Source organism: Anabas testudineus, chromosome 7, assembly GCF_900324465.2.
Source record: "Anabas testudineus chromosome 7, fAnaTes1.2, whole genome shotgun sequence".
Classification (NCBI taxonomy): domain Eukaryota; kingdom Metazoa; phylum Chordata; class Actinopteri; order Anabantiformes; family Anabantidae; genus Anabas; species Anabas testudineus.
This window is the reverse complement of record NC_046616.1, coordinates 18,643,109-18,665,754: the sequence shown is the minus strand read 5'-3', so window position 1 is coordinate 18,665,754 and position 22,646 is coordinate 18,643,109. Positions and strand designations below refer to the sequence as shown.

Sequence of the window (22,646 nt, the reverse complement as noted above, 5' to 3'; positions counted from 1 at the left end):
CCAGGCACCTTCATCTGAAGTGCAAGTGTTACGGTGGAGCTCGAGGTGATGCATCACTGTGTTACTCAGTGCAGACTGCACAATGTACTCAAGGTAATTACATTAAACCCTTCTAATCGGAAATCCAATTCAGAGATGTCAAGCAGTCGAGGCTGACTACGGATCTGTGGGTGGACTGAAGATCTCGTTGTGTCATCTGTTCTGACTTGAGCAATCAATGTTTGGCAATGATATGTAGCTCTGGGAAATTATTGGCTAGACTTTTTAGAAAATGAATAAAGTAGTGGTGCGTAGACTTAAAAAGCCTGTTCCCCGTGGCCATCTTGTAGAAAAGGCTCTCAAAATAGAACAAGTTGCAACATTATTGACCGCAGGTCAGCCTGTGGGAGTGATGCTGTATGACATTTGATTTAGTTTGCAAAATGAAAATGTCAATACCTTTAGGAGCATCACAGTAAATTTCTACAGTGACTGTGTTTTGTGTGTGTGTGTTTGTGTGTTTGTATTTGCCTTTATCCAGATCTCTTTGTAACTTATTCATCATCTGTTGCAAAAAAAGTGTAGGCCTGTAATCCTGTCAAAGGAGATTTGATCTGCAGGGAGGATGACTTTCCTCCGTAAATTTTCGCCTCTGTTGGTTGTATTGTCAGCATGTAGTAATGGATTTGTGTTATGTTCACTCCTGTTGTATTACACTTTATTACAAGCACATTGACTTCTACTTGTGCATAAAAACTCCTTCAGAATTAAAATCGCTCTGTAGCCTAATCAGTCATCGAGTTGCACTTGTATCTGCTGCTTATAGCAGAACATTGAGATGTCTATCAAATACACGATATATTTGATAATAACTACCTGTTTATTGTATAGAATGAAACTACAGGCTATAAAGTAAGTTAGCCTAAATGAGTTCATTACTATTATTTGAAGGTGTATTGTGTATGTGTTTTTTTACGTTCTTGCTCTGGAATGGGACGCATGTCAAGACTTGCCGTGTTGTTGTTACCAGGCAGTGTTACAGCACTGCTCGTCGGAATGTGTGCTTTCCTAGGAGGCTGCATCCCAGTGGTTGCCATGGAATAGACACTGACCCCGGCATGTTTAACACCGCCGCCGCCCCAAACATTTGTTCCGGGGTGCTTCATTAACACCAAAATGAGCTGGGCAGGGCTTCTTTAAGTTGTAGGGTCATGGTGTAACCTTCACAGCTACAGCACAACACTGCTCCAGCTCTACTCTACTGCACAGTGGCTGTAGTTTGGTTGATGCAAAAGGAAACTTGTTGTGTTGGTGGTTTATTGGGCTTACTGCTTGTGGACCATACACTGGGCTGTTTTAGGGTTTTTTTTTTTAGGGAATGCATTTATGTTAATTTCATCAGTACTGTAGTTTCTGCTTTAGCCCCATGACCTGTATTGATCCCAGAGGCCTACCGGAAGAATTCTTTACTAGCATTTCCTGCCCCAGGTTGTCCAAACACAGGCAGCTGCTGTGGTCAGACCGGAGGGAAGACAAGTGTCTGGCAGGGAGAGTGCCTGCCCACTGAGGGGAAATTAACAGAGGAATGCATGGAGTTCTGGACAGACGCTCTGAGAGCTTAGCCAGATGAGGGCTTGTCTCCCAGATCCACAGCCATGTCTTTTGTCCCCCTGACAAAGCTTAGAGTGATGGCTTTTCATATTCATATCAGTTTCGAAAGACCACTACAGGACTTTTCTATACTTTTTAGTTACACAAAGAAAATTGAGCTGTCATTTGGATACAGTCGGACCACCTATTTAGAGAAGACCACTCATTTAGGCTAGTGTTCCCTATTGCTGTGGATTGAAACAAGTGGGGCTGTTGAAGTTCACGATAAACGTCCCAAAGTGCTTGTGAATTATGATTTTTATGTAACATGTTTTTCCCTTTCTAAATGTTAGCGAGGAAGGCATTTTTATCAACACGAAGACTCGGTTAGCATTTTAAGAGGCTTGGGCACAACTCCAGATCATTCCAACCCATTACATCCACGATTTCAGGCTCATCCCGAGCAGACACATGCTGTCAGAGTGGTGCTGGCTGAGAAAATATCTGCTGCAGAATAACTAGCACATACTGTCCTTATAAAAGCAGAACTCCCAGAAGCATCTCTGTTATTTGTATCTGTGTGAATGTACAGTAGAAATCACTGAGCGTGAAGGTGCACTGTAGCATTGTCTGCAGATCACAGGATCACAGGGGGAATCTGACACCCTCAGTCCTTAGCTGTGTTTTACAGTAGCTATCAGAGTTCATGCAAACGGTCTCAACCTCTGCTTGTGCAGTGCTATCAAGGCAGCTTCTATCACTTTCACAGCGATGACAAGGACCTTAGATCACTTCTAGGTAGCTAAAAGTTGGCAAAACCGCAAGCTGAGCTGTCGCATTTCATAAACTGTTGACCTGTGAACTGATGGAAACTGTAGCTGGTTCACCCCGGGAGGGAGCAGTGGTAGCTGGGAAATCTAACACCAGCATGTTAGCATTCCTGGAGCATCTGAGGTCGGGATGCTCTGCTCTGTGCATTATGTTTACAGCCCATGTTTGTGTAGTCTGAGAAAGCAGGCAGAGGGGTACTTTCTAGCAGTGATGAACTCCGCATCACTGTGTGTGTGTGTGTGTGTGTGTGTGTGTGTGTGTGTGTGTGTGTGTGTGTGTGTGTGTGTGTGTGTGTGTGTGTGTGTGTGTGTGTGTGTGTGTGTGTGGGGAGAGCAGAAAATACTACAAAAATATTATAGTTTCTTTATAGTGTTAAAGTTGATTTTAGTCTTTCAACAATCTTTTGAGCTTTTAAACTGAACCACACCTTTGTAGCTCATGAAAGAGGAGTTGGGTGAAATAGAAAATGCCACTCGTACGGATTTCAAGCAGTAATAATAACCATAAACAATAATCATCGTCATCAGCATTGTTTAAATACTGCAGCACTACTCACAATACAGCGAACAGTGGCTGTTAGAGTTCCCATCTCTCTGTGCTTCCTGTATTAAAAGGGAAAAACTGTGGCAGACTCTTGTTTGTATTTGTTTGTGTAAACTCTGTTTCACCCTCTGTCACAGAAAACCTAACAACAAATAGACAAATAGAGAAGATAAGGCTGCTGAAGCTGAGCCGGATCTCTGTGTGCACTGGCTGTTTTTTTTTTTTTTTTGCACCATTTATAGGAAGAGCTACCACCAGGACCAGAAATGTTGGACCCACCTTCTCGTCCTGTGCAGGTCTACATGTGTTAGCTGAGTGTTAGCAGCCCCCCCGACACAGACATTTCTGTCCGTCTGACTGGCTGGCTGGCATGTTTCTTTCTCTCTTAGAGTCTGCTGCTCTCAGCAGTCTTACTGCCCACCTGCTGGGCCCACGCCAACCTCCACCCCACCTCCAGACTTCAAACGCGTTGCACTTGGAGCCAGAGTAATGGCACTGCCATCAGTACGTTCATGCAGGAAACAAATTAGCCCAGATTTCAGCAAGCTGTGTAATCGAAACAAAGTGTTCTGGACTGGATTAGCCTTAGCATGACTAAGCAGATTGTCAACAAAGCGTGACTGTGAAACACAGCTATTTACACATGTAGCACATCATCACTTAGATGTGAAAGTGTTGCTTATTCATGTTTTACAGTCACAAAAACTGAACTTTAAAATCACTTATTTATGAATTTTTAAACAACCCGAAAATCCTTAAATCTGCAAACTAGATCGATAGATCGCCCAGAGTCTAGCTGAACCTAAGTGAAACACTAAGATCTGTGTTGTTGTTCAGTGGCATCTGCAGTGAAGTCAGTGTGGGAAATGTCAGCCTGCTGGAAGATGAGTTGTTTTCCTTCTTTTCTTCTATTCATCCCACCTTTTCAGACTGCCACCAGTGTTTTTCATGCCCCTCATTTCGATTCTTCCTCAGCTTAGTGCAGTGCTCTGGTCGCAGACTGTGAGCATGCACAGTTTATTCACACCTCCTGTTGCAACACAGTTGTTCTGTGAAATGCTCACTATGGTGTGTTTATGAGCCATGAAGACTCAATCAGGCTGCGTTAAGGCTGTGTATTACAACTGACTTAGCAAGAGAGCTACCTTATTGTCTTTATTTCAGCAATTTCTGTTTTGGCACTGGCACAGTTTCTGTTTACTGTAGCATTAAAACATGTTCCATTTACTTTGCTAAAATGTTTGTTGTCACACACATCCAAACTGATTAAGGCTGGAAATTTGATTATATATATTTTCTCTTTAATAATTTTTCATAATAATCATTGAAAGCACATGCCAGCACTGTGGCCCTATGGCCGGTTTGTTTGTCTGTCACTTCTTTACAACATAATTTGAACTTCTGAATCCCAGGATCTCTGGTCACCTCCAATAACCCGAGCCCCATCTTCTGTTGCAATTTTCACTGTGTCAAGTAACATTCCCATCAGCCTTTAGTTTGATATTATTAGCATATGTTAACACACAAAAGGGCTAAGCAGGGCATTTGAACTATTATACCCGTGTACCCGTGATAGCATTGTTATTGTGAACATGTTGACGTGCTATTGTTGGTATTGAGCTGTCACAGAATGGCTGAGGAGTCATAGTGTTGCTTTGCTTTGTGTAACAGTTGTGCCACTCCCAATGTAATATGGGCTCATCAAAAATGATAGTAAATCAAGGCCCAACAATCGGTCAGGTATTTCTATTCTAAGGTTATTTTAAGACATGTTGATAGCTCAGTCATACATTTAAAGATTCGCTAAATGATCAGTTTCACGATTCAGTTGTGGCTGTTTTAGTCTAATACAGTATGTTTGACAGGGATCTCAGCTCATTAGGTGAGTGGCTGTAGTGCTCAGCAGGCCTGCAGAAGAAGACGCTCAGGTTGGCTGTTTGGCAGTGGGATGTCTGGTTTCAGCACCCACCAGCAGTATGCATAATTAAACTCAATTTTCCTGACGGTGGCTGACACGCGCCAGTCACTTCTGGGCTCAGTGCCCTGGGCTAGACTAATCCCTGGCAATGTGGTCGCACTGCTAATGGTCTGCAGGACAAATCTGTTTATTTGACACCAGGTTCACTCTCACCTGGGCTCATTTGCCTAAACATACTCTGGGATTTTTTGACTTGCCTTCCTCCCCAGGGCTCCATAAAGAAACATGCAGTGCCTTCCAAAAGTATTGGAATTACACATAATATTTATCTGTGGTGCATCAATCAGAATTTCATGTTTTATTACCTGTTGTTATTTTTTATCTAGATACAATAAACAACCTATCCTGTACAAGATCACCTGCATTTGAAGTAAACAAAAGTATTGCAGCAGATACTTAATATTTGCTGGCATTGGTTTCATCGTGCCTGTGACTGCACCAAGTTGTTGGTTTCTTCTTTTGTTACGATTTTCCAGGCTTTCACTGCAGCCTCCTTCACTTGTTGTTTGTTTTGGGGGATTACTACTGCCCTTTAGTTTCTGCGTCTGTTTTCAGCTGTTGTTTTCCTTGGCCAGCCTGTTCTGTGCATGCTGCTCAGAACACCACATCTTTCTGTATTGTTGTATTGGCTACGCTCAATGTTTGCCTCTGATTGACTTTCCCTCTTTTTTCAGCTTCGTAATTGCTGGCTTTTTTTTTTGAGAGCTCTCTGGTTTTCATGTTGTTTAATCCCTTTTAACAACAAATGGAATCCTAGTCTACGATAAAAGTCAAGTTTAAGAGCATTTGTTTAATTATTTATCTTAAAATATTTTGCATTGTAGTGAATCTTTCAAATTTTTATTCTTAATCTTAAACCTAAATGTCTTCAGTGTCCAGCAAACACAAATGGATTGAAGTTGCTGTTCCAATACTTTTGAATGGGACTGTATATCGTGACTTTTGATGCACAACTGCGTGAAATGGGTGGAATAGAAAGTGTTGTTAAAATAATCAACATACAGATCAAATCATCAGTACAGATGGGATTTATTCTAACTGTCAGATAAATTTAAATACATCGACTAGTTACTGGGTATGAGGCAGTGCTAAAAGCCTAACTCTGGGGACTTCTCTTCTGTACATTTAATATCTGAGCTCTGTGACATTTGGACTTCAGAAAAAGCATTTATTCTTGATTAAGCCTATATATTTCGTAAGTGATCATGTTTTTAACTGTCTTCATGTGTGACTAACATCAGCAGAATAATATAGAGAATACATAAAAAAGGGAAAATAGTATTATCCTTCCTCCTCTCATACTAGCCAAGCTTTATACAACACAGAATTACAGCCCCCCAGAATCTCTTTCAAACTTCAGCCTCATCCCACTGATATTCCCTCAGGGAAATTAAGGATTAGCTCAGGCTTTCAAACAGGAATTCCTCAGTCAGTTCCCATGAATGTGCCCCCTCCCAAACCAAATCAACTCTGTTTTGCCCATTGCCCTGCTATGGGGCTAAGCCCCGGCCCGCAGTTAGGTTGGTTGTGAGCCGTAGTAAGAGGATGAAGTGGATTGTCGAGCACCACTCTGACTCATGCCCCTGTGTGCCATGCTGCCAAAATGCTCCGAGGACGTAACACTTGGACTCCACTTAAAGCTGCTGCTGCTGCCGGCATCTCGGCTTATAGAAAAATTATATACTTTCGACGGTGGAAGAAAGCGTGGCAACATCTTCATTCCATCAGCACGGAGATGATTTTGAAAGGTTCAATTAACACTCGTATCCCAGAGTAGAGCTGTAATACAAACCACACGGTGACATAATATTATGGTTTATGAAGCATTATGCCCCTGCTGGGTTTGCTTTGATCATGTGGCTCACGTGGCACAATGTTTGTGTTTCTGAGTGGGACTTTTAGAATTTCCGGCAATGACACATCGGAGCCAAGAACCACTGCACAGAACCAACGTGCAAAGGCATCTTACATTTGACACTTTATTGTAGATCTTCTAAAAAAACAACCAATGATTTTAAACGTGAAAGGGAAATCTTGCAAGGTGTCTCCCGATATCACAGTGGATTTTCCTCCTGCACCACATATTTATTTGTTATTAGGAAAGATAATGTCCAACATTCTGGACAAATTAACTTTACAGACACACAAGAGAGGCTCATAATTCTGTTGCACTGAGTAAATGTCCTGTTAATTATGCGCTCAGTCCCATGACATGCCTTCTTGCCTTACTCTGGTAATCGTTACTGCCCTGTGCCTGATTCGGTTAAATTCTCCAGCCACAGTCGCTGCTCTGTTCATATTTATCTTAATTTGTTTATGGGGTTTTGGCTGTAAGCTGTTACATAACTCTTTTATCTAGGACAGCAACTAGAGGTCTGTTTCTGTCTCCGTTTTTCCCTTTTCATGTGTTCAGTGGCAAGGCAGGGTTGCTGTCCTCTGTATTAAGAATTTAGTTACTGGTTCTGGAGGAATGGGGAAGAAATGTGTGTGTGCAGTAGAAGTGGCATAATCATAACACACACATTTTGATAGAAATATATCAATCCCCAGCATTTCCTCCCAACACATTTCCCACTTAAGTGTTTCCTCCATGCACACCCTGCCTTTCATGTCCCATGTCTTCATAGCTGCCTGACTTGGTAAGATGAGATCCAGAAGGCTTGCTGTTAGAAATAAACACTCTTAGGTTATGACTAGTTGAGTGGTGCATCTCTGTGTGTGTGCTCTGTCAGGCCCATTGTTCTGCAGGCTGTAGAGCCCTCCAAGATACTTATTTAATGAGACGGCTCTGACTGTGTAATTGCAGGCTGCTCTGAGAGCTATTATGGGAGATGTATTTTAGGGGGGCAAAACAACCATTACTGCAACAAAATCGAGCCATGTGTGAAGCAAAGTCACACAGTTGCAGTGAAGCTGATGCGAGGAGACCGTGCCTCTCCTTCTACACACTGATTATGTCATGGATCAATACATATTGTGTCTGTGAGTGAGTTTAGCTGCGGGACCTCGTGCTCTTTTTTTTTTTTTTTTGATATGACTGATCCACTTCTTCCTGCTAGAATTCTCTTCAAAGCTTCATTCACAGACTATAACTGCCTGCATCAAGAATCCAGTAATAATTTATGAAGCTATCAAACCGTCCAATCCCTAGCTTGCTTTGTTTTTTTAGACAGTCCTCTATAATATATCAAAAGCAAATCAGATTTCTCTTCTCTTATATTTTTTAAAACATACTTTCCATTCATGATTGATTCTCTGTGAGGCCCAAGCGTTTTGCTCCCATTCTCTTTCTGTATGGTAAATGACTCCGGCCTGGGGTTTTTTTTTTTTTTGGTTCACTAGTTGTGGGATTTCCTTTTCTTATGACTTATTTAGGATGTGTGTTAAGGTCTTTCAGAAAGCCTCACATCCCAGTCCTGGCACTCTATCTCACCAGACATCCTTTAGGTTTTTAAATTTCTCTCTCCGTCCCTCTTCGCCACCCCCTCTATCATCGTTCTCTTTTCTCTTCACCACAGAGCTCTTTGCAAATGAAAAGGAACTAACCAATCTGAGCTGACAGCTGAGTTCAGCTCACTTGAATGAGAGCTAACTGACCTAACTTTATTTTACCCCTTCAGTGCAAGTTGGCTCTAACCCGGTACTTTGGTTATTGTCTCTTACACAACCTAAAAGAAGCCTGTACTACCTGGCTCCAAATAATCAGGCTTCGGTTACATTGCTACTCTAAACGAGACATAATTAGCTCATCTCAGTTGTAGTGATAACATTTCTTTTCCTTCCTTGTTTTCTGGTTTGACGCTGCCACTGCTGCTGGCCCTGTGCTTCTTCATTCACGTCATCTCACATGTGTGTGTGTTTGAGGTTGGAGCCCTGAGATAGCAATCACTCACACCCGCAGAGACTTTACAGAGGGATACACGCTGTTTGCTTGGTGTGCGTGTGTCTGTGTTGTGTTCTTGCCTGAGTTAGAGAAGTCTCATAACGATCCTCTCTTCTCTTAACAGTATCTGGAGAGGCCCCAATGTGAATTGTGTGGACAGCACTGGATACACCCCCCTCCACCACGCAGCCCTAAATGGACACAGGTAGAGGCTGTTCGCTAAGGTCTTGTTCATTTATAATAATTATAATATTGTGGTTAAACTCTTGGTATTTCTTCACCTGCCCCATACCTTGATTCATCTGCAGCAAGGTGGTGGAGGCGCTGCTACGAAACGAGGCCTTGACCAACATCGCGGACAACAAGGGCTGCTACCCTCTCCATCTGGCCGCATGGAAGGGAGACGAACACATCGTCAAACTGCTTATTCACCAAGGACCTTCGCATCCCAAACTCAACGAGCAGGTCTGGAACTACATTTTGTCAGTGTCCTGTGTGTGCACTTTACTTATTTGGTTACACTATTACTGTTCCTGTTTAGTCATAGTTATCATGCCTATAATATCTTGAGTTGCGAAATGACATCTCTTCTAAACTGATTTGTTCTCTGGTATTTTCCTAGAGCTTTTATTAAGCAAAAACAATTTTAATTTTGCAATTCCAGAACACTTGCTGACCTCTAGTAGCTTTGTAATGACCTCTCCAATTAGTCAGCAGCTGTAGGAAGTCACTCATGTTTCCACTAGTTAAGAAATCATTTTTTGAAACAAAATGCACAGTGAACACCTTTTGAAATATTCACGTATCAGCAGGCACATTAGGACAATGTAAAAGTTCTAATCCCAGAACACTAAGTATTGCAGCACATTCGCTGACCTAAGCACAGATTCTAATGACCCTGTCGTTGTAGGAAGTTGCTCATTTCGCCACTTGGTTAAATTAAGTTATAGGAAGCACCTTTTGACGGGAACTTCGAGTTCAGCATGGCATGATCTATATTTGAACAAGTTGAATGTCAAAAGGAAAATGACTGAGTGCTTTAACCTTAATGCATCATGACTTTTACTGTGTTAATGTGCTTTGACGCCATGCTAGTGTGAAAAATGCTTGTTCTCTCTAACCATTTTAACAGTTTTAACTCCTATGTCTGACATTTGATTTGGTTGCTTACTGCACAGACATCCTCCAGACTGGCATCATCTCTGGCCTGTCCTGTTTTGGGATTAGGAGAAATGACCCATTATGAGCAGCACACATGTAGTCAAAACCAGTAATTCTCATCCAACAGCAAGAGACGTCTACCAGGCGTAGAAATATCTTTGTCTCATTCTGTGTCATTTCTCCCTATTCATGACATCTGATTGATTGTTAACATTAACTCAACTCTAATTTGTTTTCTCCTTTTTATTTAGTTTGACTCATTTGTGATCATCATTTATTCGTTCATTGCTTGTCTGAACCAAAACCATCGGCCTATCTTCTCCTTCTCCCTCCCAGAGCTGTGTAGACCATAAAGAGTTCAAACGCTGTGGGCCCTTTGACCCCTATATTAATGCCAAGGTGTGTAAACAGTGCTGCTGAAACAACATTTCCTTTTAAAGTGCTTGTTGCTTTACTGCTGTGTTGGCTTGCTTTGCTTGGGTTTGAATTGTAGCTTCTGCTTGCTGCTGCAGAGATATGGGGAGACTGTGTTAAGATAGATAGATACATAAGTGACACTGCATTATAGTGTTGCATCCACAGCAAATGTTCATCACTACATGTTACACATCTGCATTACCAGCCTTGTGGTCAGAAAAAGAAGTTTTGGCTTTAAGTTTAGTAAAAGTCTGTCCACTTTGGGCTGCAATAGTATTTGTGATTCTCGCTGTGTCTGTTTTTTCTCCTCTGAGTGAAATTTGGTTGCAACCTGAAGCAGTACAGTTGTTGTTGGCATTATACAGCCACCGGTGGGAAATAATATTGACCAATACAAACTACACTATCAATTAAAGCAACAACAACAAATGTGGCATTAAAGAAAACATCAATAGTGGTTGAAAGATGGAGTAACTCATTTATAAAAGCTGCTTCCAGGATATATCACTGTATGCTCAGATATAGGTAGATTAGGTAGTGCTACAAGCTGGATGCTGAGAATGGTTTAATAGTTGTTTTTAATTACTGGATACATGGTTTACGCTATAAAGGAATCACAACAAATGGTAATTATACATTATCTATGTCTATTCTTGTAGCAACACCAAACCCAGAGTACTCAATGTGTCTGCAGTAATTGGTTGACCTACAAGTAATTTGGTCTATAAAATCATCAAAGTATTATTTTTATTTGATATGAGTTCTGCTGCTTTGGTAATAAAATAAATCCAATAATAAGTAAAAGTAATAAATAAAATAGCATTTTTACAGAAAACATTTCAAAATGATAGCAAAAGGAGACTAATAACAGTGATCAGATAATTTAGGCAGAAAAAACTGTCTGAACATAAGTATTTGGGCATTTACACATTTTAAATTATAATAATATATATGACATTACGAGCCTATTCACCTTTAATTCAGTAGGTTTACTTGGGCACATTTACTATGATGTAGATATAACTGGCTCACAAGGAATTGGACTCATCAAAATCATCAAGGTTTGGGTATAAAGGCTTTGGACTGTAGACATTAGCAGACACTGAGTATTTCCTGGTGATGTTCTCCCAGGCCTTTGCTGCAGCCGTGGGGTCTCTGTCTACTGTTGGTCTGGTCTTGAGCCACTGGAATGCTGCTCAACCAGACTGAGAACAGGTGACTGACTTGACCAGTCGAGCATATTCCACCTCTTTGTCCTGAAAAGCTCTTTGGTTTCTCTGGGCTCATGTTCAGGATTGTTGTCCTGCTAAATGATCACATGATCGTGTGTGTGTGTGTGTGTGTGTGTGTGTGTACCTCTGCATTCATCCTGTTGATTCTGTTAAATGCAGTGATATCATTAATAAATTCCAGTGTGCCAGTTCCACTAGGAGTCTTTTATGTCCAGGCCATAACAGAACTGCCAACTATCTTTGATGGATGAGGTGGTATGCTTTGTGTCATACGCTGTTCCTCTTTACCTCACACTTTTCCTCTTGCTACTGTTTTGATACACTCAGTGTTTGATTCTGACAAACCAGCCACCTTGGTCTCAGATAGATTTACTGTATCTTTTATTATCTTCTTTACTTGCATAGTCACCTCTTTACTCATCATATTTACAGAGAGCTCCACCTCAATCTAAAAACCTCAAACAACTCTGAGCTACTTGGGAGCTCCTTTTGTGCATGAAATATTATTGAAACAACACAGCCACGCAGGAAGCATTTACTGGGCAAGTATCATCTTACTTTGGGCACTAAAATCTCTCACGATGTACTGATGTGAACTTACTCTAATTAAAAAGTGAAAGTAGTATCCATTATGCATCACATGGAATACATGCTGTATCTCTCTATGTTTCATTTTGAGCACCCTGCTCATCGCATTCGGCTGTGCAGGGAAGACCCAGCCACAGTCTGTCTCTGTGAAGAGGAGCTGCAGAGCTGGCAGTGTCTCAGACAGTGTCACCCTCGCAGTTAGTGCAGTGAGCAGTGTGAATGCGTTGGCCCGCTCCATGATTGCATTTACGACAGACAGAGCTGGAAACCCACCCAGGCCTGCAGATAAAGCTGAGCACTATTTTTGAACATTGTGACATTTCCCCTGGACTAATCTGCTTAGCGTTGTGATTGGAAGGCCTGGCTTCCTTTAATGCTGCTGTATATTAGAGCTGGAATTGTCTTGCACGGGGTGCATTTGTCTTACTTTCTTTTTTGGTCTCTTTTGAATAATTTAACATATAGTCGTGTGGTCTGTCTTAAAGTAAATACCTTCGGGACAGCTTGGGGGTCACTATCAGGTCATGAGGCTGAATAATTGACGCCTTATTTTGAATAAATTAAAAACATGGATGGTGTGTGAAGGCTTTTGCCCTGGTTGTGGTCATGGTTGATGGCATCATGTGACCAAGTGTGCACGGCACTTCCTGCTTTAACATCTCATCACAGTTCAGGACCAGAGAGCCCTCCCATGAGGAGGACGAGGATGGGAGGTTTTTAGTGTAGCAGTCTCTTTAAATCAGTGTCAGAGCGAGATTTCCATGCCATGCTCGTCCGTGCGAGTGTGTAAATGGGTGTATTTGCCCCTCCTCATCCTCCCCCCTCTTCCCACCTCTCACTTGTGAGCTTGCGTTGCTGAGGAGAGGGAGAGGTGGGATGTTGTCATAGTAACAGTGTCACGGCTTAGTGGTTGTTCAGTGGCAGTGAGTGACCCAGTGCGGAGTGAGCTAGCTAGACATGAAAGGTGTGAGATGAGGCTTCAAAGAGGGCCCGGGAATGGAACGTCAGTGGTCTCTGACAGGGACACTCAGAGGATCACCCTGTACTGCTTCCCGTTCTGTTACTGTGGTCCAGGAAGCCAGACAAACAGACATACAGTCCTGTCAGTGGGTTGTTCTTAGATGATGTTTCAAATGCCTCAGCTACTAAACACAGGATCTGGACTAAATGCACCGTGTGAATGCTGAGGTTACACACACTCAGCACATACTGTTCTACAGTTCTAGGCATGTTGTTGACTCTGCAGCTACAGAGTTTGCAGAAAATGAATTGGACACTACTTTGATAATCAGTTTCTCTGTTGTTTTCATTCTGGATTAGAGCGGATACCAGAAGTCCACAAGCCTCAAAATTATTTACACGGCAAACGGCAACAAATAAGCTTAAGATATACATGGAATAATATGTAGCATGATTGCTTGAAACATTATCAAATAAATGAATACCTGCAACTGGAGGAATTTACCCAGGCTTCACATTTCATCAGTTTAAACAGGAAAAATCAGAGGTGTGGCATTAAATAAAAATAGAGGTGAATAATTTTGGATTAATTTTGAATAACTTTGGACAGATATACTTTTATATATAGACTGGGTATGGATCATCTGTCTTTCTGTCCAGCTTACTTTGCAGTATCTCAGAGGGAAAAGATCCTGCTGGCAGCAGAATAAGTCATTTCTTTAGACTTAGGACTTCACCTCATTATCAAGTGGAGCACAGTTTCCCCTCCTCAGGGCACAGCACTCGCAGTCTGCCAGCATATTCATTTATCCCCTCTGTCTGCCACTTCAGTGTCCAGCTCCTACATCAGCAACACATCATGCCCCCGCCCCTGTCCTTCTGCTCTCTGCTCGTCCTCCTGGACTTGTTCTTGTCTCTGCCGTACTAAGAAATGGTAAAGCCATGTTTAAAGAGCCCTTAAAGGGACACTATGTTGGTTAACAGGACAGTCAGGAGTTCAGCATTGTCATGCGTTCACATTTGCAAATTTCAGGGTGTGTCTTCTGTATCTGCTTTGTCTATTGTCATCGGAGGAGGACAGATTCAGAGCAGAGATGGTATCTACTGTAAGATATGGAAGTCTTTCAAGGTTTGTAGCTGTGTTTGGAAGGTGTGTCCTATTTAATCAAGTGAAATCTGATGGGGAAAACTAATCTTTCCTGTAAAAGGGAGGAAAAAGTCGACTGTGCGGAGAATTACAATCTATGGCAGGAAGCCAGTTAGACATTCATCTCATTACAGGACTGCCGGGCCTGTTTACTCTGGAATGTGTGACAGTCTCCAAATGAAAATCCATTATAAAACTCAGCGTTTATACTGTGCTTTCTGTGATGCTAATGGAAAGAACACTTTAGGAATTTAGACTGAGCACATACTTTTGCCAAATGTATAAGTAGATACTGCGTGTTTATGTGTATACACAGTATCCCAGAGAACAAGGTGACATTGTTATGTCCAGCCAAAACTCCTAAACCTCAAGGCATTTCATTTTTTAGAAAATGAATACATTAAAAGGTGCATAAAAATTGATGACACTTACCGTTTTATACTGTAGTCTCAGTTTATTGGATATAACTCTTTCTGGGTGAACTCGGCATGATATAGTTCAGAAACCCTATTTTAGTGTGTGACATCCATGATTTGTATGAATGCACAGTGGGATTTTAGAATGTGATGGTGGACGTGGGCATGCAGCGAGCATGGGCAGCCCTTTGGCACACTAGCCACAACAGCTGCTCAGCCCACCCCTCCTCCACCACCCACCACTACTACTACCACTACCAGAGGCCAGGGTGACGTAACCGCTGCCTTACACCGCCGCCAGCCAGCACGTCACGTGACAGAGGTCGCTAGTCGAGCCGTGTTACCATCTCCAAGCCCCAGGTTGCGAGAATCATAACATCCGCTGTTCCCTCTGTCACCGCGCTTCTCATTTCGCCCCCTGTCACAATCCACTGCAGCGCGAACACAATAGAGTGTAATCTCCACTTGTTCCTGGTTAGTGCGGGGTTTAGCAATCAGCTGCAGACACCAGTGGCGATCTTAATCTCTTCTTGTTTCACATGCACAGAGATGTAAATCAGAATAAGGTCTTAATTTGGTCTGCAGCTGCACAGCAGAGACAGAAGTTTCATAAGAAAACATGCACTGTCCAGGATGTCTTGACTGTACTCTCTTTCTCGGTGAGGCTGCTAATATCCTTCAGAGCCTTGTCTTGTTTGTACATGATTATTTGACTGCTTATGTAGCCTGTGTTGGTACAGTGGAGATAAGGCTGATTCATGCCGGGACCAACTTAGTCCTTCTCATATAAGAACTTACAAGTGTTGCACCGAAAATCACCAATGAATTCAGTGTATGAATGTTTGAACTGCTGCAGGGCTATCAGTCCGTTCAAATTCTTTTCAAAAACTAGGGTTCACATAGTTTACATCATGTTTTCCCTTTTAATCGCTTTAACGAGTGAATTTTATTGTCTCACATTTAATATACAAACAATCCTGTGTCTGCAGTTGTTTTTAAGTTGTGGCTCCTGTATCCATTAACTTGACTTGCCATGGATGAGTGCAGATGTTTCCAAAATCACACCAGTTGTGCAGGCAAGGGCCCGCAAATAGATATATTTAGAAGATTGGATCATTTTCCACAATAAACAACTGGATAAGGCTTATTTGTCTGATTGGATTCCCTTTATTTAGTTTTAGGACACCACAGTCAAACCACACGTGAATGAAGACCACTGTGTGAATAACATGTTTAGCACTGTTTTTCTCAAAGCAGGCGAGGCTTGATGTCGTGCTGTTGCTTGTTTCCTATCTGTGAGTCAAGCGGTGGGTCAGCTGTGTTTAATGCGATCAGATGCCAGCTGACACATACAGCAGTATAGAGCGCTGACCGCCACACTGGCCGGGGCGGCGCTTCCCGTTAACGTGGTCATAAGAACTGAATATAAGGTATATGTGCTGGTGCACTGTTTCGTTTTCACAAGTGTCTACTGCATTTTCATGCATGTTTGAAGAAGTGAATCATATTGATGTAATCATAGCAGCTATGTTTGCTCGCTGAAGTCATCCGAATACTTCGAGTAAGTCTCTGTTTAAAAAAAAAAAAAAAAAAACTGACAAATGCTTGATGATGCGTCACAGATGGGGAAAAAAAAGCATGCTCATTTTATGTGCAATCTGGCCTTTTCTCTGTTAGTGTGCATAAGTGCATACATGTGAGCTTGTTATGAGCTAGAAAAAGGAGAACCAAGTATTCAAATCCCAAATCCAATTAAGGAAACCACCCAGAAAGCAAAAACCGAGGGCCTTTTGATTTTCTCCTTTGAGACCGCCTGTTTAAACCATCTTTTTTTTTTTTTTTTTTTTCATTTGTTTTGTTCAGTTTAGTTCAGAGTGTTTTTTTCCCCCTTCGCCAGCCTCTGTGCCCACTCTTTTGATAGGCAGGTGTCGTTTTGTTTTCCCGAGCGCCACCTCCGCTCTCTCTCCGCACAAGCTGTGACCTGCCAGTGTAGTACAATAGTCGCACTCTCTTTCTGTCCCGCTCTCTGTCCAACAATGAAGGAGACACACTACCTGCTGATCCCATCTGGCTCCAGGTCTTTGTGAAAGGACTACTGGCACCTGTCTAAAACTGCCCTCCACATGATGCCTCGTCTTCAGTGGCACAGCTGGCACGTTCCTGTGGGAATCGCCCAACCCGGGCATCATGTATGTCCATGTGGGTTTCTCTTACCAGCTGTCAGGCCTTTCTAGGCGCCTTGTTGTGTCTGGAATGACTCTCGGCGCATGTGGCTCCACAGTAGCAGGCAGTTTCTGCCACACCCATCTTTACACAATATTCTAACAGAGCCAAGAAGCTGTAGGGTTATACAGGCTTCATGTGTTTGCAATTCTATCACAAGTTGAGAAATAAGGATCACTGATTGTAATCTTCTTCTGCACGCCGTTCACAGGCAGGATTTTTAATATTTGTTTATGCTTAGTTTTTCTTTTATACTGTTGGATGCAGCTAGATACAACTCTGCAGATCAGTCTTAATTATAATGATTCTGAAGTACTTTGAATTACTACTATTAGTAGTCTGCATTGGTCAAGAGTATATTCCCACTGCATGTCTCACTTCACATCTTGGACTGTAGGGTTTGCCCCCTTCTGGCAGTTTGTGGTAGCAACCATCAGAAGCTCTGTTTTCTTTCAGGCATTGATCTTGTTGCTGATCCAATAGGCACCACTTTATTAAACTGTAATTACTGTAATGGTTGCTGGCCTGTTAACATGTTTACCTATAAATACATTTTTTAACAATTCCAAATATCAGGCTGCAAAAATGAGCTCATACTCACATTAGTACCGGATGAATTATTATAATCTGAAATAATTATATTATAATCTTGTTAGGTGTTTATTAGGGTTGAATTATTTTCCCATGTTAAACAAAAATGAATGAGAAAAATGAATTGACAAATGAATACACAATATTGTAGGTGCACTCTTAGTTACTGTTCTTGCTTTTCTTTATTGTCTTGCTGTCTTTCTTTTTCAGTCTAATACAGTCACACTCTTACTCATCCTGCTGACAAAGACTTTACCACGTTACAACATGTGGAAATGCAACACTGATCTCCGTAATCATCCTAAACACATGAAACCCCCTCTATGACTCTGGCTGTTTGTGTGCTCTGAAGTGAGCAACAATTACTGGAACGGTTCATCTTGACAGGATAAGACTAATGGTCCAGGTCTTTACTTACTATACAATGCCATTGTCATGTCTCTGCTAATTCTCCACCTGCCTGGGTGTTTATAACCCTCTGCTTGTGTCGCGCTGCCTGTTGCCTCTTCCAACATTCATTAATCCATGCATGCGTCTGCCAGTCCTCCACCCAGGCCAACGCCTTTCTAACTTTTCCAGATATTCCCCCTCAGGCTCCACCACGGTTGGTGCTTTTCATAACCTCTTCTTGTGGCGGGCTCTTTGCTCACTGGTTTACACTCATGGTGACTCCACTGAATCACCTAATCTTCATTAGCAGACATGATTCATGTCATGTCCCCGCTCTTCTGTTCTTCTTTATTATCCCTGTGCTGTTCTCTGAATCTATGTTGTCATTTTCCTGTGCTACTTCTCACACATTTATCTGCACCCGACAGAACAATGACAATGAGACGCCGCTGCACTGTGCTGCTCAGTATGGCCACTCGCAGGTGGTGCGGCTGCTGCTGGAGGAGCTGACAGACCCCACCATGAGGAACAACAAGTTTGAGACCCCACTGGACCTAGCTGCACTGTACGGCCGCCTGGAGGTAGTCAAGCTTTTGCTCAATGCCCACCCCAACCTGCTCAGTTGTAACACCAAGAAACACACGCCGCTGCATCTGGCCTCTCGGAACGGACACCTGTCTGTGGTGGAGGTGCTGCTGGATGCTGGCATGGACATTAATTATGAGGTGCGTTTGAGTCTGCAGTGTATTTGTAAAGACAGAACGCACATGTGTATGCACCTAAACATTTCAGTTTGTAAGTATTTCTTAATGACTGTCATGGCCAAAATCATGTTGGGTAACTTAATCTGTCCTTGCAGCACTTCCTCTCACTACTTCCTACTAAAGCTGTGAGATTAAATGTAAAACTCCTAAGCTGTGAGTTTGCAAAAGGAACTGCTGTGGTATTAAAGCAGAGCTGGCCTTGCTCCCCCTGGTGGCCCCTGTGGCTCTGACTTTGTACCAAACTGTGCCATCCGTCTGTCTGGAGATACGTTTCCATTTACTGTGTCCTCCTTTTCCTCTGGATCAAGCATGTGGCGACTATCCAGTGTCCTCCAGGCCTTGCATCCTGCAGGTTTCAATTAGCATGGCCCTGTGAGCTAGAAAATGATCTGCTTTGATTCTTCAACCACATAATTGTCAGTGGAGAAGTAGACCAAGTGGTGGGCATAAATCTGGCAGTTGGCATATCGTACTAAAATGTGGGTCCTGGAAGAGGACTGCTGTGGATTTAACTAAGTCTGATCCTTCTGGCTAAAGTAGAAGGAAATAACTTGACTTCTCATAGTAGTCATATTTGGGTCATATAGCCGTGTTTCGTTTCGTCTAAACTCTGTCTTTGTGACTTTGGATTTTTTTTTTTCTGCTCAGACAGAGAAAGGCAGTGCCCTCCATGAAGCAGCCTTGTTTGGGAAGACGGATGTGGTGCAGAAACTTCTCAGTGCAGGTCAGACCTCAACTCTTAATCGACTCTGCCTCTGTGAGAATAATTTAATTAGCAAAAAACCTGCACATACCTCTTGGCCAGTGTCTGTACCGACCGTTCCTGTCGTTTTTCATCAGGTGTCGATGTGAACATCCTTGACCGGAAGGGACTGACAGCGCTGGACATTGTCAAGGACATGCCCTCCCAGAAGAGCAGAGAGATAGCTGCTCTTATCTTAGGTAAAGAATGAATGTGAAAACGGTGAGCTGTGGTAGGAAGCGTCCTTTTGATCTGACATGAGCTGTGATACAGTCACCTGTTTGCCTATTGCAGGTCACATGAGTGGAAAACATGACATTAACCTCCCCCCTCCACCAGTCCCTCCACCTCAGGAGAGTCCCATCCCGCAGAAAAAAGGTAAGTCTCAGACAGATATCTCAGCTCAGTGTTTGTGTTGTAGTAGCAGCAATACAGCTAGAAAAGAGTGTCATTCAGTCTTTTGCTTTTCCGCTAAAAACGTAGTTTGTTCATCTGTCTTTTGACCTGTGTCGTAGGTGAGCTGGAGAAAGTCAGTGAGTTGATCTCGGGGTTGGCCCCAGGGCCTGAGGAGGAGAGCCCATATGAGGCTCTGTTTGAAGCCACCTCTTGCCACTCTCTGGACAGCCTAACCAGCGGAAAGTCCTCCGACAGAGACTCTGGACGGCCAGATAGTGAAGCTGGAAAGGTTAGCAGCAGCTTAAGTGCAACCCACAATCAAACTCGAACGCATGGCAAGATGGTTTCACAGGTTTTTATAAGAGATGACACACAGAACTCCCACTAGAGGGTGGTAGTGGTCTTCTCCCCACATGACTTTGTCACAAACCCCTTCAGCTTTTTGTCTCTTGTGGTACAACGTGGGTTTGCATTTCAATTTGATGGTGCAGTGAAATATTGAAATAACAACCAGATATTTATTACATCGTATTTTCTTTACCATTTGCAGAAAGATCGCCAGCACCACTCAACACATCCTGGTGCTGCTCATGAAGAAGAGGTGAGCTCAGAGGTGAGAAGCTAAGACCACATGGTTCGTAAGTGGAGTGACTTCTCTTCCACTGAAGAAGCGAGGCCCTTTTAGCTGCGACCCCATTGTTCTGTTCATGGGAGCTGCTCAAATTAAATGACTTTGTAATAAATATTAATCTGAGAGCAGCGTGGGAGACAGGTGGAGTGGAAAAGGAGTGAAAACCAAATCGGACCGTTTATGTGACCATGAAGATGCATCACTGAAACATTTTTTCAGATCTTCATTGAAGGAGACATTTGGTTCATAGAATAGAAACAACTTTTGTGAATGCAGTATGAGCTTTTTCTACCTTCGTTCCCTAAACTTTCTCCTTGCTTCTGTGGGTTTTTTCCCCTGCAGGCTCTGTATACTAACAGCAGTATTGATGAGCGAGGCGAGCCCGTAGGAGAGGAAGATCACACATATGAGTTGTTGCTGACTGCACAAACTAAAGTCCCACCACTCAGCCAGGAGTCCCAATCTCACAAAGGTAATACTTTGTTTGTATTATAATGGCAATAGCAATAAGATGAGAAGTATTTTTTTTTCAATAATTAGCTCTTTGCATTTTTTCCACAAAATACTTCTTCTTTGTCTAAAACTACAAAACCTAACTTTGTTTTGCCCAGCAGCAGAGCCTACACACACACACGATCAACCCTTCTTTAGTAGTGGCTGGTGAATGGCACCTCATGTAATTGTATTAAATAGGATTGAATTAGGAGGTCATTGTGATCCCTAGCTGTTGATGTAGATGTTTTAAAACCAACCCCTCAAGCCTTCCGTCTTACTCAGCTTCACTAGCGCCATTGGAAAATGTCACCAAGCTGAAGTGTTGCAGTTTAATCACTGATGTCATCGTGCCTCGCCCATGTGTATAAGTGATGATGTTAGAACGGGGGGGCTCTTAACTGTTTGTCTTCTTCCTCTCTTGAGTTAGACAGAAACGTTAAGCGATTAGTTTTAAAACCGCTTTTTCATGTCGAGGTAACCAGTGCTGTTCCAATGACAGGGAGATTAATCTGAAGTCATTGTGACTTGGAGCCCTATAATGTTGTCATGCATAATACATGATTCTATTATGCATTACTTTCACATTCTTATAGCATAATGGCTATCCTGACAGTCAGAACTGGAGATATATTGAAATGTTGAGTAATTGAATTCGGAAAAGACTGAGATAACCATTTATTCTGCCCTAACTCATGTTTTCTTTTTCATTAGATGAGAACACCACTGTACAGTCTTCCAATAGTGTCCTACCTCAGGTATCTATGACGTTCCTCCTTTCATCCTTCTCATATATTCACATTTTAAGTGAAGACATTCTTCACTTCCACCAGCTTCAATTTCAGCTGCATATCTAGAGCTTGACCATAGCAGGTTATATAACCATGATGATTTTCTCCTCACAGTCAGAGATTGAGTCATATGTCAGCACACGGCAGAAGTCTGAAAATCAGAAACTGGATGTCTGTTAAATCTTATTTTATTTATATTTATGTTTATATATATTTCTACTCATCCAGTTAGCAGATGTTATTATTGCAGCTGACAAGCCACAGTCCCACCTGCTGCCCACAATATCTCCTCACATCTTTTATTTCAAGCTGCTATTGGATTAGCTGTGCTTCTCAGCTGCCTAATGATAATATATGACCACTGGGGTGTCCTCTGTGCTCTGAGCTGTGCCACATCCTGGCTGGTGTAGGCAAACCTGCCTCTATCCCTATCATGCAGACAGTCAGTGGATAATTATTCTGGAATATTAATTGGCTAACTGAACTGAGATTTAGCAGATTTTGAGCTAAATGCTCACAGAAAATGTTTGGGAGGTTTGTTTTGACTGGCATGGGAGAGTAAACTAATTTCTCCTCTGTTCTGTTTCCCTTTAGCGAAAAACCACTGCCCCAAATGACCTCAGAGCCCCAAGCAAGACAAAAGACACCCTGCAACCCCCTGGACGGGTGGACCCACGGGCAGGTGAGTTTGAGTAAATGTTAGTGGCCCAATAAGGCACAACAACTGTTGCTGGTAATGCAGTGTGGGTAACAGAAGACGCACTGGACATTTTCAGACTTGAAAATCACAAGTCAAGCATGTCACTGAAATGCAAGAAATGCATTTGAGTTTGCTGGGTGAGAGGGGCCGACTTGGATTAGTGCTGTCAGGGAATGCATGATTGGCATTCTCAAGCAGCAG

At 42.5% G+C, this 22,646-nt stretch overlaps 1 protein-coding gene across 9 annotated transcripts in view; it reads left to right on the top strand.

Moving 5' to 3' along the window:
* LOC113167063 (ankyrin repeat and SAM domain-containing protein 1A) overlaps window positions 1-22,646 on the top strand; it is a 51,609-nt gene that overhangs the window by 1,704 nt on the left and 27,259 nt on the right. For 7 of the 9 annotated variants that reach the window (XM_026367418.1, XM_026367424.1, XM_026367416.1 and 4 more), the window contains exons 2-13: window positions 8,929-9,009; window positions 9,113-9,269; window positions 10,302-10,364; window positions 18,358-18,654; window positions 19,342-19,417; window positions 19,534-19,635; window positions 19,730-19,813; window positions 19,951-20,120; window positions 20,382-20,444; window positions 20,805-20,934; window positions 21,669-21,712; window positions 22,340-22,427. In XM_026367418.1, coding sequence (XP_026223203.1) covers window positions 8,929-9,009; window positions 9,113-9,269; window positions 10,302-10,364; window positions 18,358-18,654; window positions 19,342-19,417; window positions 19,534-19,635; window positions 19,730-19,813; window positions 19,951-20,120; window positions 20,382-20,444; window positions 20,805-20,934; window positions 21,669-21,712; window positions 22,340-22,427 — 1,355 coding nt within the window. The remainder of the gene's footprint in view (window positions 1-8,928; window positions 9,010-9,112; window positions 9,270-10,301; window positions 10,365-18,357; window positions 18,655-19,341; window positions 19,418-19,533; window positions 19,636-19,729; window positions 19,814-19,950; window positions 20,121-20,381; window positions 20,445-20,804; window positions 20,935-21,668; window positions 21,713-22,339; window positions 22,428-22,646) is intronic. The other 2 variants (XM_026367417.1, XM_026367422.1) reach the window with 2 other exon arrangements.